Source organism: Gobio gobio (genome assembly GCF_949357685.1).
Source record: "Gobio gobio genome assembly, chromosome: 13".
NCBI classification, from domain to species: domain Eukaryota; kingdom Metazoa; phylum Chordata; class Actinopteri; order Cypriniformes; family Gobionidae; genus Gobio; species Gobio gobio.
This window is the reverse complement of record NC_137106.1, coordinates 22,421,510-22,438,381: the sequence shown is the minus strand read 5'-3', so window position 1 is coordinate 22,438,381 and position 16,872 is coordinate 22,421,510. Positions and strand designations below refer to the sequence as shown.

Below are 16,872 nucleotides of genomic sequence, written 5' to 3'. Positions count from 1 at the left end.
TCCACTTTGTTATAATACCACTAAAAGTTGACCGTGGAATATTTAGTAGTGAGGAAATTTCACAAATGGACTTATTGCACAGGTGGCAACCTACCAGCTTGAATTCACTGAGCTCCAGTTGTGAAACAGTTGTCTTTCAAATTCACTCTGCACGCAATAGGATAGCACTACAACCAACCAGAGCAAAAAAGAAGGTGAAGTGGAGCTAGTTGATAGATTAAACTTTTGCCATATCCGGTCAGCAAAACTCCTAACACATCTTCCTTTTTTAAGAATGACTTCAGTGCCGTTTTTTTGTTCGTTTGTCAAAGAAAAGCTTAACTCCAAGTCTTCCAGAGTCGCAGCCAAAGCCATTTCGAAAGACCGCTTTTCGCCAGCTTCTTTGTTTTCAAGTAGCACGCGGAACCGCGGCAACTCTGCCGTCATTATGTTAAGCCCGCCCACCGACTCTATACACAATGTAAATGGCCTGACTAGATTTTGGTTTGGAGAGTTGCTAGACGCCCTGGCTGCAAATTATATTTGCTGCCACTAGGGTGCGTCTAGATTTCTAGGCTTCATGAGAAAAGCCCATTCTTTCACAAATGTTTGTAGAAGCAGTCTACATGCCTAGGTGCTTGATTTTATACACCTGTGGCCATGGAAGTGATTGGAACACCTGAATTCAATGATTTGGAGGGGTGTCCCATACCTTTCGCAAAAACCTTTTCTTTCAGTATTGGTAATCATAACTAATCTTCAACACGGATTACATGTGGTGTCCCATAATGCTCCATTTTGAGTCCCCTGACGCTGACGCTGATGATACACAACTTTACCTCCCTGTCAAGTCTAATGATGGTAGTTCCATTTATAATCTCATCTCCTGCCTTAAGGAAGTTAAATTATGGATGTCTGAAAATTTCCTCAAACGTAATGGGGATAAAACTGAGGCCATTGCCTTTGGCTCTTCTTTGTGTTTCGCTAATATTGAAAATCAGTTAGGTACCCCGTCTTTAACACTGCACGACAGAGTCAAGAACCTGGGTGTTAATCACATTCTGCATAGGTCTCTTTGTTCATCGAACCGTTCATCGTTACTCTTCTGTGTTCCTTGTTTCCGCTTGAAAGCTAAGGGTGATCAGACGTTTGTAATTGTGGCCTCCAGGATGTGAAATGCTCTTTCATTTTATGTTAGATCTTCTTCCACATTGGCCATATTCAAATCTAGGTTGAAGACAAATTTTCTCTCTTTAGCCTGTAGTGTTGCTTGAGATGGTTTTTAGAGTCTTTTCAGTTTTTTTTCTATTAAATAGAAAATATTCTATTGCAAATTTTATCTAATTTCACAAATACAATCTGTATTTTCCTAATTGTACAGCACTTTGTTACAAAAGTTGTTGTTTTTAATAGTTACGTCAGATCACCACCAGAGGTCATCTTCGCCCCATAATGGCCAGAGAAATCATCTTCTGCTTTTACTGCTTCATTCAGTAGTACAGCAGTCATTTCACTTTATTTTGGCTAATGTTCACAAATTAAAATGATGGAATATACAGAATTACAGATAAACGATTAACTAACAAACAAACACTTAAACTATAACTATCTGTGTAAATTATTACAAACGTTGTTGGGAGAAATACTGTCAGTTGTTGATCACCTTCGCTTGCAAATATTGTTGATGTACACGCTCTGGTTCGATATTGATTGCCAACAAAAGTGTCTTAATGCTGAATATGCACAAACTACCACAGAAAAAAAAAGTTTTCATTTGAAAGTGAAAATGTATACAAGTAAAATTAATACATTTCAGTTTGAAAACATTCCAAAATAATGTTTTGTTAGAAAAATAATATGTGGGTTTCTTACATTTGGATTGTTTGAGTTATAAAATTAAAGGAATTTAATGCTGGTAATCCTCAGATTACATGTTTTTATAAATGTAGTTATAACATGGTAGTAACAGTAACATTCAAAACACTATTTTTCCACATTCACTCATTAATAAGAACATATTTATTAGATAAAAGTTGTTGGGGTTTTTTTTGCTGAAAAGTGTTTTATAAGCTTACACATTACCAGGTTAAAATACAGTGTAAAATTCAGATTTTCGAAACCATTAAAGCTTAAATAATATTTTACATATAATTTATTTCAAATGTATACAATTGTATAGTCCATATGTTAACTACATGAAGTAATTTAATTTAAAAACGTTTTTTTTTTGTTCTCTGATGTGATTATAACCTTGCACTGAAGTACTTGTTGACTGACTTATCTCTTTTTATGAAAGTGAGATACCTTTAAATACTAAAATAAAGACTGAAAACAAGAAACTTGTATGAAAAATTTATTTAATAAAAATATGTTCTGATTCATAAATTAAAAGAGAGTTTGGAAGCTCTTACAAAGAAACATAAAAAAGTCATAATGAAGAGAACATTTTAAAACATAACATCAAATAATTTTACATTTTAATATAATAGATTACATATTATTGAAGGCCTTTACAGTATATTAAAACAATGTGATTATATAAAAAAATAAATATCCTTCATTTATAGAGTATATTTTTTTTACTCTTATACTCTTCAGATAAACTGTCTATTTTACAGATAAAACCACTGGTCTTGTAACATTCTACAGTGCTTGAGCAAAGGCTCTTTTGATTACCATGTCAAAATGTAACGGCTTGCAAATCCAGATGTGTGTATAATCCATATAGCTGAAGCCACTGTAGAGCACAAATCAGATTCAAAATGATAAACATTTGATTGCATTTCATTAAACAGATAAACAACATTTTGCATACACATTTCTAAAAACATAAAAAAAAAAAAAATGGCAATATTGAAAGTATAAACTATAGCTTTGCAGGTACACTATCCTATCTCAGCCAATAAAGAACTTGTATAGACCTTCTGTGTTAGCAGTTACACAGAAATTCTGCACAAACAAAATGGTGCTATCAAAAAATACTTCACAAAAACAATGTGTATGGAAGGAACTGTACTGCATATTACAGAAACAAAGTAAAAAAAAAAAAAAACATCTTTACAGCTGATACCAATTTCAAGTTTTACACTAGTTATTTCTGAAAGTAGCTTAAGACCATGCTATGCATTAAAGGAATACTGTAATACAGTGGATTGTTTTGATATGAATATGCCTTCTTACAATAAGCAGAGCTATATATAGTGTAATCAATATAAAATCATAATCAAGTGATAAATATATACATAAAAGAAAAAAGAAAAAAATAGCTTTGGGTCTTTACTTTGATCATTCAAAGTATTACAACCTGTTTTACAATAAATTATACTTTGGCACATGGGGGGCACCCCAAACTATTTTTTAAGTGGCAAGATAAATTTGTTACACAATGTAATCATACCATCAGTGCTTTGTGAAAAAGAATCTAATAAAGAGCATGAACATGAGGTGCAAATCTTAGCAAAAACCTTCAGGGTTTTAGAGTAAGTGCTTGTTGCTACATGTGTAACCTGATTTGTCACAAAGAAAAGAAAGAATCCAGGTCTGCTATGACAGCTGCTTGCTTCCTAGATACTGTATTCAGCAGTCTAGGAGCCAAGGATGGGCTTCCCAAATCTACCTATAGGGAATGATTGACAAGTGATTATTTACCATCTCAGATAACGTCATAGTTAAAGGGATAGTTCACCCAAAAATGTATATTCTGTCATCATTTACTCACTCTTTAAGCTGTAAGATATTTTGAAGAATGTCAGTAACCAAACAGTTGATGGACCCCATTGACTTCAATCAATGTGGCCCATCAACTGTTTGGTTATTCTTCAAAATATCTTATTTTGTGTTTAGCAGAAAAAAAGAAATTCATACAGGTTTAAGTAAATGGCACAATTATCATCTTTGGGTGAACTTTCCCTTTAAGCAAGCATAATGTTAATGCAAATGCTAGTTTATTAAACTGATTCACAATGATGAGGGAAAGGACAGAAGGGTAAACAATCTTACTTGTAACAAGTAGATGACCATGACAACCTCTCGACCATTACGCTGGCTGGGTTGAAGGATCCAGGCGCTGGGTAACATCTCACCACGGATAGTATCCACACTGGGACGTGGCAGTGTCTCCTCAAATACAGACTGCATGGCGAGCACCCACATATCATCCTAAAGAAAAGAACATGGATCAAAATGAATGAGTGATTAAGGTATGGTACTTTTGGATAAAGCCAATCACTGAAAAGAGTATACAGAACACCTGTTTAGATTCTCTACTGAGGCAGCAGAAGTCCCGCGGCTGTTTAAGCTGGCAGTTGGATAAGTCCGTCAACAAATAGACTGATTGGAGAGAAAGATAGAGACAAAGCAATATAATCAGTAAATGTAAATGTTGCTTTTGCCAGCATTTGAAGGCAAATCATAATCATTACCTCTCTTACCTATTTAGCCTGCTGTTCACTGTATGATTTTTTTAATTCTTGAAGATAATGTAATGACAGACTGTATGATGTGATCTCAAAGAGATAGACAAGACAGATTGTGCTATGTGTACAGTGTTTAATGCCAGACCGTATGATCAATTGTAGACTAGCCAGTGTTGACAAACCGTTCGCACACAAACAGCACTGCGACACAGAACTCACAGGTATCGTATCGCAGACAGGACGAGTCGTTCTGTACTTGTCTTCTCAAGCTGAAGGTGACAGTTCAAAACAGTGAATCTAATCACCGTAGAGGAAAAATTTAACTCGAACAAAGTGGCTTGGTGTCAGCAAACAGAAAACATTGCAATCCAAAGAAAACAATGTGTTAAAAATTCATCAGTCCTAATGGTTCTTCAGTGCACACGAGCTGTAAGAGCTGTCACATTGTAGGAGTGTGATTCAAATTTTATGACGCTGCTAGAACTTCTGATCATCGATCACTAATTCCTCAGTGGTTAACACACACACACACACACATACACATATATATATATATATATATATATATATTTTTTTTTTTTATTATTTTTTTTTTTATTATTACATTTAGACAATTACGTGAATGGCACATAGAAGGCCTTGGAACTGAGAAAACATACTGGGGGTCCAGGGTCTCTCTTAAGAAAATTATGGGCCATTTTTATAGTAATAAACTACTAAAAACAAACAATGTACATAATAATACAATTCTCATCATGAGCACGAAACATTTTCTAAATGATAACATTATTATGAAATGCTCTTAATTTGCTGATTAAAATTTCACTGTGTTTCTGCTACTGTTGTTAAAATAACCCATAATCTGCAGCTCTTAAAATGGCGCTTTATGTCTTTAGTGGAAGAGAGAAGCAATGCACATGGAGCGGAGAGGGCTTGAATGAAGCAAGTATGGTTCTAGATTAAAATATTGGATGGATGTAGCAGCGAAAGATCATTTCAGTAAATGACCCTGAGTACTTGTGGTGTGTACCGCTCCATTGTTTTGACACGCAACTCACTTTAAACTGTAGAACTTGTAAAATGACGCAATTATGTCCTGCAGTCCGGATGGAACCAATCTGAGGTTCTGAACTGGACAGCTTTCCGCCATTTGAATACAACTGAAAAGATCCCAGAAATGTGTCTAAATTGGCAAAATCGTACAGTGTACACTGGGATTTACCTAGTTGTGTGCATTCGTCTAGTGGTCGTGTCCAGGCAGATTTAATAGACTCGTGGTAGAGGTGAGTCTTTGAGTGATCTCGAACTATACACCACAGACTGGCCAAAGGTCTCTCCAGCTCTACTGCTCCAAGAAACCCATGAGCTGAGGGTCTGTAAGTAGCCTTGTGAAAGACTTGAACACCTCTCTCCACGCCTTGATGCCTGGTGAGAAATAGCACATGAGGACGGAATCCATGTAAAAGGGTTATACATGCACAATATGCATATTAGTGTACCTCCAGCCAGAAGCTGCTTTCCCAGCCAGCAGATTCCTCGCATTACCTCCAGAGGCCAAATATACCTAAAATAGACAAGCAAGTCCATGAAGTATTTCACATTGACATGCTCTTGCATATTTTGAAATGTAAGTTGGAGTAGCATACTTCTGAAATAGCACTGGCAAGAGTGCAGTCTGCTATATCCTGATATGAAGTTGATATAGAAGAGGGAGAGCCAAAGGAGAGAGTGCGTTGTCGAGCACAGGGAGGAGATGATGGAGTGGAGGAAGACTCAGGCTCATATCCAGTGACCGATGTCTCCAGGCTGACATCTACAGAGAATAGTGGATCTGATTAATTAAGTGAATTTGAGGCATAGCCCTTGGTTTTCCAATAGTTTATGGGTTATTGCTCACCCTGGACTGACAGCCATCTACGCTGAGCTTTTGAAGTCTGCAACGGAATCATAGGAGGTCGAGTCCTTGCTTTGAATTCTGAGGCTCCATTTACCTGAGGAATGAGGTGAAGAGCTTGAAAAATCGCTTTCTAAATGAAAATAATTTTTTTTTAGTGTGGTGCCTTACCTGTATTAATGGTGAGGTAATGTCTTTCAGTATGGCTGCATTGCTGCTGTTATACCCTGAAGTGGGCCCTGAGGAAAGACTCAGGTTTGAACCACTACATAAAGTACTGTTACTAATGCGTGTGCGAAACAGCAGGTCATCCTACGCAAGACACAGAGAGAGAAGGAAAGACAATATGAAAAGATTTCAAAATAAGCAAAGGGCAGTAATACTTTATAAGAATTAAGAATGATCAAGTGTCACTGACCTTGACTGCCTGCGCGAGAGCTTGCTGCTGTAGTCGTCTCTTCTCCTGTTCGGCCCTCTCACGGAGTCGATCTCGTGCACGAGCAATCTCTGCTCTTGCCTCCTCGCGGGCTCGGCTATAGTCACGCAATAGAAGCTCAATGTCAGATGGACACTGACCCTCCCGCCTTGGTGGATCAGGGACTCTGAGGGAGAACATCTGGTTTAGTATATTGATTGAACTATAGAATATTACCACAAAATTTAACATCTGTAATGTTTAATGTATTTCCAAATCACCTGCTGGTTTCGACAATCTCTTGTCTGAGCTGCTGCAGATATTCCCGACGTCTGCTAGGCAGGTCTGAAATTCTTTGAGATTGTTCCTTCTCATGATTTATAGGGATCCGATGCTTACTGGGACTGAGACTCCGAGCACGACGACACATCTGGAGACGGGCATCTCTCTCTTTTCTCAAACTTTCAATGCTCTTCCTATGCCTAATGACAGAATATAATTCCATTCATAACAAGCTCTGTAAACTAAGGGTGCTTTCACACTTGGTTCAATTGTTTAGTTGGTCCAAACCAGAGCTTGATTGTTCCACTCTCCCCCTGCCCCCACTGGATTGTGTTCACAGTGTATCTTTTTGTTTTGTTGTGTTGCTAATGCTAATTAATGACTTTGCAACACAATGGACAATTAGGAGATGGAAAAATGCATACCGTTGCTCATCTCAGTTTTGTACTTTACTTTTTGAACCATTTTGTTTCCAAAGCATCAACACAGAAAGGGACTTACATCTGTCTGCTGCAAATGTTTTGCAAAAGTTGTAAAAAATTTCAGTTTCTGCTGGAGTCGTTCACATCATTCAAACAAACCAAATTCTGACATCAAGCAAACCCGGGTACTCAGCAAAAGTGCTAGTGTGAAAGCGCCCTAAATGTCAACTCTCAAAGATTAGAATAAATCTAAAGAACATGCAGAACTATGTAATACTTAAAATACATCATCACAGATTATGCATACCTGTTAAGGAGCTCCTGTTTGTTACAGGCTGAAGATCCTTCTTTAGAACCAGACTTGAGCATTTTAAGCAGAGTGTCTGTTTCCCCTTGGCCATAGTGCAGCCTGGCCTCAGTGAGTTCAACAGTCAGCTGATGAGGACTCAGATCCAGATGTACAGATGCTAAAACCTGTTCACGTTCTTTCCTCAGCTTCTCAATTTCTTGTGTTCTTCTATCCGCTTTCTCCGATCGCTCTGGTCTATAAATAGAACTGGGGCTTTGTGACTCCATTTGCTGCCGGTAACAGGGGCTGAGCCTTGTAGAGTGATGTCCATTTGTTCTGTTTATTTTACTAAGCGTTGATGGTGGCTGCTGGTTGATGCCCGACCAGTTAGTAAATTTGTTGTGCATGGGCATATCATCAGGGATCCACTGATATTCTTTGAGCATGCTGGTCTCTGCCAGAGGATTGATGCTGACCAGAAAATCTGTGTTGCAATCGCTTGGCACCAGAGACATCACATCATCTTCCTGCTGTTGCATAGTACTTTGATTTGAATGACCCCACTTCTTTATTATATACTCAGAAGATCTGTGACTCAACTGGCTGTTCACAGCTGACAAATGAAGCCTGTCTGAGGTTTCCATTTTAGATGGTCTAACTTGGTCTGAGGATGACGCAAGTTGGACACCAATGGTACTGCTTGGAGGAGAGAGGGAGATTCTTTGTGGGTGAGATGGACGTATTACCCTGTCTTCAACTTCATATTCATTTCTCTCGTTTTTCATACATTTGCTGCGGGGAAATACTCTATTTGAGTAGTCATCAGATCCATCCAGATTTTGACAACTAAGATCACTTAGGTTTTCAAAGGTCAAAGATGATACTGATGTAGATATTGTTTTTGCATTTTTACTGTGAAGGTTATCCTGAGCTAGAGATGTATTCTCATGGTTAGACATTTTATGACCTTTAAATTGCATGTTATATTCATTTGAACATTGTTTCTCTGTGATATGTTGTCCCTCGGTTGTCTTATGGTTTGTTAAGCCATGGGTTATTTTTATTTGTCTTTTCTGGGTGTATCTTGCAGCCTTGACTGTAAGGATAGGAGAGCATGCACGATCCATGAGCATAACTTGTTTATTAAAGCAATTCCTCTGGTCTACATTTCTGTGATAAGTCTGACACTCCTTTTGCTTTATATGTGAGTTTTTCTTCTGACAGGAATGGTCAACAGTGTTACCTTCAAATGCTTCCAAAGTGGAGGAATCCTGTTTCGGCACAATAGTCTCTAATGAAAGAACCTTTTGGGGAGGGATCGAAACTATTTGACTGTCTGTAACTTTCGAGCCTTTGGAACGTAAATCGGGCAGGCTTTTAATCCTTTCAAAGGCTTGTTCACTTTCGCATTTATTCATCAAGATCTTGGCATCACCATCTAGCTGGGACGCATTACAAATATCTGAGCCAATGACTTTGACAATAACATTTACTTCATGGGCCGTAGCAGTCTTTGATACTGGAACATTCTCTGTCTGGACCCCAATATCCAATGAAGTTTTTGTACAACTGTTCATCTTGTGGTTACTGCCAGAATGCACAGTAGAAACCTGGAAACATTGTTTAGGATGGTCATATTTTGGTGGCCTTTCCCCTGTTCGCAGACACTGTATGTTCCCCAGAAGATCAGAGGTGTTGTGTATCAGGTCAGAGAGATGTTCAGACATGTTCTGTAGACTGGCCCATGTGGTTGGGGCATCATTCCCCGGTTTGGACACTGGTGTCTGGGTGCTGCTTCTTCTGTGACGGCTCTTTCTTTTAAGGTCCTTATTAACCTCAATGGTCTGTGTGCCATGATCACACCTGCTTGGACTCTGATGTTCCTGAGATTCCTGCTCAGAGGAGTAGACCAGTACTATTTCATCAACTTGACCTGAACTCTCATTTAACTCCTCTGAGGCACCACTGTAAGAGTCACATTTCAAAACAGTTAGGGTTTGCTTATTTGAACAACTAGAGGAATAAGAAGCGCCCTTCAGCAGAGGCTCAGAAGAAATTTGATCTCTAGAACATCCATTACCACTCAGTGTACTAGAGAGCCCTTTATGATTTACATAAGAGCTCAAATGGGAACTGAAAGGTGAGTCCTGAATATTTAGGCCATTGTCTACACTACAGCACCTGGTCATATTCTTGTTGGAACTATTGAGTGGAGAGCGTTGGCCGGATATATTCGCAGCACTTCCAAAGACCTGCTTTTTGTGGACTGCTGTGTTCACCCCTATTGTAGTTCTTGAATGAATAAATGGGTTAATATCACTTGAGGCAAAATGCATTGCAGGATCTCTTGTCTGTGTTTGAGTCTCCTCAAATGGATGTGCATGGTCTTTTACACAAACCTCCAAAGTATCTTCTGAAGAAGCATTATTTTTCAAAGTAATGTCTTTATCGCCCTTTGATTTAATCATCTCTGTCTTTTGCATTTCTTCAGTGGAACAACGCTCTCGTTGACATGCAGTTGTCTCAATCTCTGTTTTCCCACGTATGGCAATTCCAAACACAGAGGGTGTAATACCTGTGTTAGGCTGCTGGGTATCTCTCTCTTTTGGTTTTGCTTCTAACAATCTTGAACTAATTGCTGAAGGTAAAGGAATGCTTTCATCAAGTGGAGGCTTTTCATGTTTGCCAAGGACATTTTGACGGCTAGCAAGCAGGTTTGCCCATGAAGAAGGTTTGGTATGAGAAACATGACTTTTAGATCTGATACTCTCATCTGAGGATAAATCAGGTGTAGAATCAGTGGATGAACTTGGAGGTGCCATAAAGTGGGCCCTTCTACATCGCTTTTGTTTTCCTTTCCGTCCATCATCATTACCATTGCCAACAAAATGTTTTGTAGCATCTGCTGCTGTGCAATTTTCTCCTCTAACTCGGTCTGTAGATTTACACATGTTATAACATTCCTTTGTATTTTGACCGTAAGGAGTTTGTTTTGTACTGTGACATACCTCAACAGTTGATGAGGGGTTGGCCATAGACTTATCAGACTCCCTTCTTTGCATAGAAGTTGACTGGTGACATGATTGGGGATTTTTAGGCATAAATGGATCTTGATTTTTCATTGGTTGGTTATCAAAACTTTGAGTTCCTTTGATGTAACTATCATTATACCGAGATTTAATCACAAATTTCAAATCATTACTTGTGCAGATGGACTGATTCACGGATTGTAGATCCTTGTCAACTTTTTCGGTATCACAGGTTTTAAGCACATTGTGCATTTTTGGTCTTTGTGATGCCTGATGGCGTAAATCTGAAATTGTACCATCTTTTCTTAAATCTTCAGAGTAACTGTTAGGTATGTGCTCCTCAGATCTTATTCTGTGATCAAGTATAGTAGTGGTAATGTTTTCCAAGGAATGTTTAGGACAATTTTTGTCTTGGCCCACACAACCGTGATATTTTCCAAGGTTTCCTGGAACAAATTCATAAAATGCTAGCTTGCTTAAAGGTCGGGCTTCAAGAGCAGTGTAATTGTCATCCACTGCCAAGTGGTAATGTTCCATACTTGATGTTGTAGAATTATGTGAACAAGTTTTTTTGTTTTGTACCTCTGAATTAGGTGACATTGAAGCACTGTCTTCCATGGTTTGCTGACATGTATCAGCCATATCTCTATCGGTCTCTTCAGAGTGTAAACCTGAGACTGAGTGTTTTCCTGTTGCTTCGATAGGCAATGACACCTTAGGAATGTTGCATTGACTGGACATTACAGGAGTTGAGATCTTCACAAAACATTTTTCACTTGGCGAACATTTGGTTTCATTCAAATGTCTTGAATGTCCATGTGTTAGTGGTTTATTATCCAATTTGTGCATTAGGGTCAGCCCACTTTCATTTGGTTTTGTTTCATTGTTGACAATCTGTGTATTCTCGTATGTGCACCGATTAACTTTCTGGACTTTATCTAACCCCTTTGTCAGCATAAGAGATGGAGTAGTTTGTGCAAACATGTAGGGTGGTTTTAATACTGTGACTCCATCCTTCATAACCTCTTCACTGGTGTAATGTTTCTTTTGAACAGGGTTGGAAGCATCAATATAATCCTTTCTTAGTTGGGTGCATACAATAATGTTCTCTCTTGATGTATTCACCCCAATAATCGTTTCTTTAACACAAGACAACACTGATTCACATGAATTTACTCGGTCTGTGCTCTGTGCCTCTATAGCGCAATATGGTACTGACTCCATGTTATCGCTAATATATCCACATTTTGGACTTTCTTGTTCAACTTTTCTTTCTGTCTTCTTCGCAAACTCTTCTGTGCCGTTAGAGTTTCTACTCATAGTCAAAGAATGTCTTGCTGCTGTTCCATTCTCCAAGTGCACAGTGTTGTCCGTAGGATTTTCCGATTTTTCCATACATGAGAAAGGTTGGGAATTACTATTTTCACCATGTCCATCCTGAGTACTTTTGTAATCTAATTCATGGTTGTTTGTCTTGGACTTGAAATCTTCCAGTTTAGCAAAAGAAGGGTTTTGTTTCTTTGTGTCCAACTCGTGATCTTCACCACAACATTCTCTCAGAGACATATTAAAGTGTTCTTTCACCACCTCTGATATTTTATCATTAATTGCTGAGTTGCTCATTTGAAAATATCTGTTATTAAATGTCTTTCTCTCCATAATCTGAATTGCATCTTTTGTATCCTCTTTGCTGTTGTCATTGATGTTTTTAATCTCAGGACTCCTAGAGGATTTCAGGCTAGTACAATTTGTTTGTGTCAACCCACTATTGTATGTACTGCTGTCATCTCTAAAAATATTGATGTGATCTTTGCTGATTAAATCCTTGTGAGCATCGCTGGTTGGTGATGCACTTTCCATTTCCTTTTCTTTAAGCTCTTGATCAGAGTTTTCCATCTTAGTGAGCAAATTTTCCAAAACAGATACATTTTTTACTGATTCTCTGTTGATAGTTGAACAAGCAGACTGTTCCTGATCCATATTTAAGAGTGCTGTCTCAGTGTCTGAATCATATTTTTCCTTTAATAGCTTTATATTTCCCATAAAGCCTTTATGAGAGTCTTTCAATTTGCATGTTCCAGTGACTGGCTCATTCCCCAACTGGACACAGAAATGTTCACCATCTATGCCAAAACTATTAACTTCTTCATCATGCTTTTCTGATTGTTCGATTGTCAAGGCATAATGTTTTGTATCTTTTATGCAAGCCATTTCAGTGCACTGTTTTGTGTAGAAACAATTATTTTCTTCATCATAGTGTCCAGTAGTTTTGCCATGGTCATTGCTTGCATTGATGTGTGGTTCATTTAGAATCGGTGCTGCTTTTGAGTTCTTTACTTCTGGATCTCCTGCATTGTATGTTGAAACCTGGAAATTTGTTAGGTTTAAGTTTGACTTCAGAGAAGAATCCTCAGGGTACATTGGGTACAATGATGGGTTCTCCTCACTAATATGTGAATCTTTCCTACTCAAGTTAACTGGGAGGAAATTTAAAATTCTAGTATCTGTTGAGATGTCACCATCTTTGGAACAAGAGTTGGTCAGCAATGCTTCAGTCACAATGGGATTCAGTGGTTCATATTCAGTGGCTGGTTTATTTGTAAATGCTACCCCATCTGGATTGATATCTATAAAATCACACACTGTGTGAGTTGTACATGGTTCTGCATTGGTAATCAGCTCCTTAAAATCCATCTCCTTCTCTAAAACTATAAAACTAGGATTACTCTCCTGGCTATCAAACAACAAGGTATTCTCAAAGGAAGTGTCATTTTGTTCTTCAAATGTTGCATTTTCATCCTGAGTGGAGTCAGAGCGAGGTGAGCTCTGGCTTTCTGAGACATTTGTGTTGTCTGACAGATCCAGACTAGTAGAGCTTTGGCATATACTGCTCTGTGTGTGTGGATCCTGTGTGAGCAAGTGTCCTGAAGCCCTGATGATTCTGGGACTGTCTGCTGCGTCAGTGGATGACCAAGCATCAGTTAGAGCAAGTGGATTCTCTGTTTCTCTGATACTTGCACCGCTACATGGTCTAGATTCAGATGATAGACAAGAGCCTTGACCATTCTTCGTTTTCAACTTTTGACTACCATTTAGGCTCCAGAATACCTCTGCAGGTACATCTTTGGATATTTCCATCTCCTCTTTATTGCCAATTGAATGAGAGCTGCATGATGACGGTAATGGATGGGATGTTAAGTGGCTTGGAACTTTTTTAAACCTGAGCACTGGTCTGGCAGTCACATGCTCTCCGCTTCTCTCCATAATAAGAGAATCTTGAGACATCTGACTGTCTTCACTCTCAGCTTCAATGGAATCATATTCCTCTTGCTGAAGCTGCTCAGACAGAGCTGTAGCATAAGCTGATGACAGTGAATCCAATGAGAAAATACTATCACAATCTGAAGAACCATTGGGATCCTCTCCACCACCTTGTTCCAGCCACCCAGCTGCTTCTTTTTGCACTGCAACACATTGCTTGGTACTCGTCAGAACTTCTGCACTATGCCAGTGCCTCGATGGCTTATATTTTAGTGAGCCAAGCTGCTCCAAACTTTCATAAGACATTGTTGATTTGATAGGACACTGTTCCTGTTTTTTCTCAAAGTCTTTCATAGACTTATTTTTGTTTGACTTGTCATTAAACTGACATATCGATTTGTTCACAGATTTCCCACTTCTATGTCCCCTTGAGCCTGATGGTGGCTTACGGAAAACTTTTGCCAAGGCAGTCCTGAACCCAGAACCAACCGAGTGTGAAAAAACCTTGCGGATGGTCTCTAAACCTTTATTTCCACCTTGAGATAGACTTTTAGTTCCTTTAACAGTAGTTTTCTGTTTTATTATAGGTAATACTTTTCTATTGCCTTTGGTGTTTGAATCCAGAAAATGCTTGTCTTGGTCACTTGTGCTTTTCTTGACTAACAACCTAGAGGAAGCAGTTTTTGCTTTTTTCACTTCAGTTGAATTTGCATCCTTTAAAGGGCTTTTGAAGCTGTCTGAGAAACTGGCCCAACTTGAAGATACTTGGTCATATCTTGAGGGCATTGTGTTTGAACGCCTTCTGATCTTTTGATCTTGGAGACATTCATCAGATTCCCATTTATTGGGAAAAGCAAAGCCAGTTAGAGATGCTGTAGACTCAGAAGATCTATTCCTTTTAAGGAACTGGCTGTTTGGAGAAAAAGAAAAATATATTTTTGAAGTAAAAACAAAATATACCGTTCTTGGTGTAATGATAGTGATTATTTTAAATTAAATGTTATCTTTACATGAATAAAACCTTGTTCGTTACAATTTACTACTTCCTTCTTTAGACCAGGTAAAAATAAATAAATAAATAAAATAAAATAAAAAACAGGCCTCATTCACAAAAAAATGCATAGAAGAATTTTTTTTTGCCCAATTCACAACACGTGCATACACATGAATTTGTTCTTAACCTCGTTCTAATGTTTATTAAATAAGCGAAGTGAAGCATTATAAATGAGCTATCACGTGCACAAGGTTAGTAATTAGCATAAAACATGCTCAAACCATCTAAGGCCTTTCCACACAAGCTTTCCTAAGAGCCTTTCTTCATTCTAAGCCAACATAAGATGCTCTCTAAAGGTGCACTCTTACCTGAGAACATTGGCAGTAAGATCCTAAAGGTATGCTAATCCTCAAAACCAGTTCAAACACAACAAAAACCTTTTATACAGAGACCCAGATTTCGGACATCTTATTAGCCAGCTGTAGATATGCGTATCTGAGATTTTATTCAGAGGAACCTCGCAGCTCGGGCTATAACACCCCCAAGAGTACATGGTTTTTGTGTGCATTTGGTTTCCGTTGTTCCTACATTTTTTTCATGAATTGAGGATAGATTTTGGTATGAAAGTAATAGATGAATCATGTTTCCTTTGTGAAAATGTCTGTATGCAGATTTCACACGTGTGTGTATGCACGGTTAGTGAATGAGACCCAATGATAGTTATTTACATGGTTTACACCTACCTAAAAATGGGAGTGTGCTGGGGATATAATCGGGACAGCAGATCAGCAGAAAAGGAATGCCTTCGTAAAGTCATTGGACGTCCCCTGAACTTTGAAGGGAACCCCAGTTCTGGAGACAAGGCTTCATCACCTCCTTGTAGAAGTTCATTTTCCATCCTCTGCAGCTCTCGCTTAGCCTCCAACAGATGGCGCTTTCGTGCAATCTTCTCCAGTTGGTAATGTAACCTTTTGCGTCGAACACGGTTCTCAGCTCTGCGCAATGCATGGTGTTTCAGCAGTTCCTCCTGCACCACCCTTTTCCTGTCACCAATTAAAAGTGATGGTGGGACTGTTTCAGCACTGTCTTTCTTCTCAGTCCCCTGACTTGATAAACCAATTGGAAGTATGAGATCTGTCTGAACCCCTGACTCCAGTGTTCCCTGTTCCCTGTGGGTTGCAAGTCGTTGCTTTTCTTGCAAGATCCACTGCTTGACTTTAGGTGCAAAAGAAACCAGAGTTTAGAGGAGTGCAAGCTTTATAATTAAAATAACAATTTAAAAGTACAATTTTTTAGTTCCTGTCAGGTATTCAAGGTTAATTTGCTTTAATATTTGACTAGGGCTGTGTAAAAGGTTTATATAGTGTCAAAATCAAATTTTTTCTGTAATGTTTACAATTTATCTCCCAACATAAAGTGTGTAAAATGTCTTAATCCATTACTTAAAAGCCTACGTTTTAAGTGAAATAAAGTTTTGTAGTGAAGAACATATAATATATTTCAGTTCAACCTTTCTGAATGCTATCAAAATAGCAGTAAACGCTCTTATTACAAAAGTGCAATTCAGCATTGAATCCAGCATTTAAGCCCAACTCAATGTGTTCTGTACTCACTCTCAGTGTGCTGCTGTCGGAGACGTGCCTGCTCTCTTTCCAAATCTCTTTCCGCTCTTTTCTGTTCCATCTGAATCTCCTCTCGTAGACACTCTATGTACCACTGCTGCTCCTCTAGTCGCTGTCTGGGTGCTGTACCATTGTCATTTTCATGACAACTCGCTCCTGCAACCCTGAGCACACAAAAACTCTAGGGATGATGCACAAATCAAGCAGAAAATGACAGATAGTGCTGAAAAATGATAAAGCTTTTAACCAAGGACAAATTTACTTCCATTT

At 38.5% G+C, this 16,872-nt stretch overlaps 1 protein-coding gene across 1 annotated transcript in view; it reads right to left on the bottom strand.

The window, feature by feature from the left end:
- Positions 1 to 2,316: 2,316 nt before the first annotated feature.
- The window catches only part of stard9 (StAR-related lipid transfer (START) domain containing 9), a 48,426-nt gene continuing 33,870 nt past the window's right edge, over positions 2,317 to 16,872 (bottom strand). Inside the window, exons 20-32 of the mRNA XM_079833009.1 lie at positions 16,594 to 16,766; positions 15,724 to 16,195; positions 7,715 to 14,896; positions 6,985 to 7,185; positions 6,707 to 6,890; positions 6,460 to 6,600; positions 6,292 to 6,385; positions 6,041 to 6,207; positions 5,894 to 5,958; positions 5,617 to 5,819; positions 4,229 to 4,308; positions 3,979 to 4,137; positions 2,317 to 3,595 (exon numbers count right to left, since the gene is read on the bottom strand). Of these exons, the coding sequence (XP_079689135.1) occupies positions 3,494 to 3,595; positions 3,979 to 4,137; positions 4,229 to 4,308; positions 5,617 to 5,819; positions 5,894 to 5,958; positions 6,041 to 6,207; positions 6,292 to 6,385; positions 6,460 to 6,600; positions 6,707 to 6,890; positions 6,985 to 7,185; positions 7,715 to 14,896; positions 15,724 to 16,195; positions 16,594 to 16,766 (9,223 nt within the window). The 3' untranslated portion in view covers positions 2,317 to 3,493. The remainder of the gene's footprint in view (positions 3,596 to 3,978; positions 4,138 to 4,228; positions 4,309 to 5,616; positions 5,820 to 5,893; positions 5,959 to 6,040; positions 6,208 to 6,291; positions 6,386 to 6,459; positions 6,601 to 6,706; positions 6,891 to 6,984; positions 7,186 to 7,714; positions 14,897 to 15,723; positions 16,196 to 16,593; positions 16,767 to 16,872) is intronic.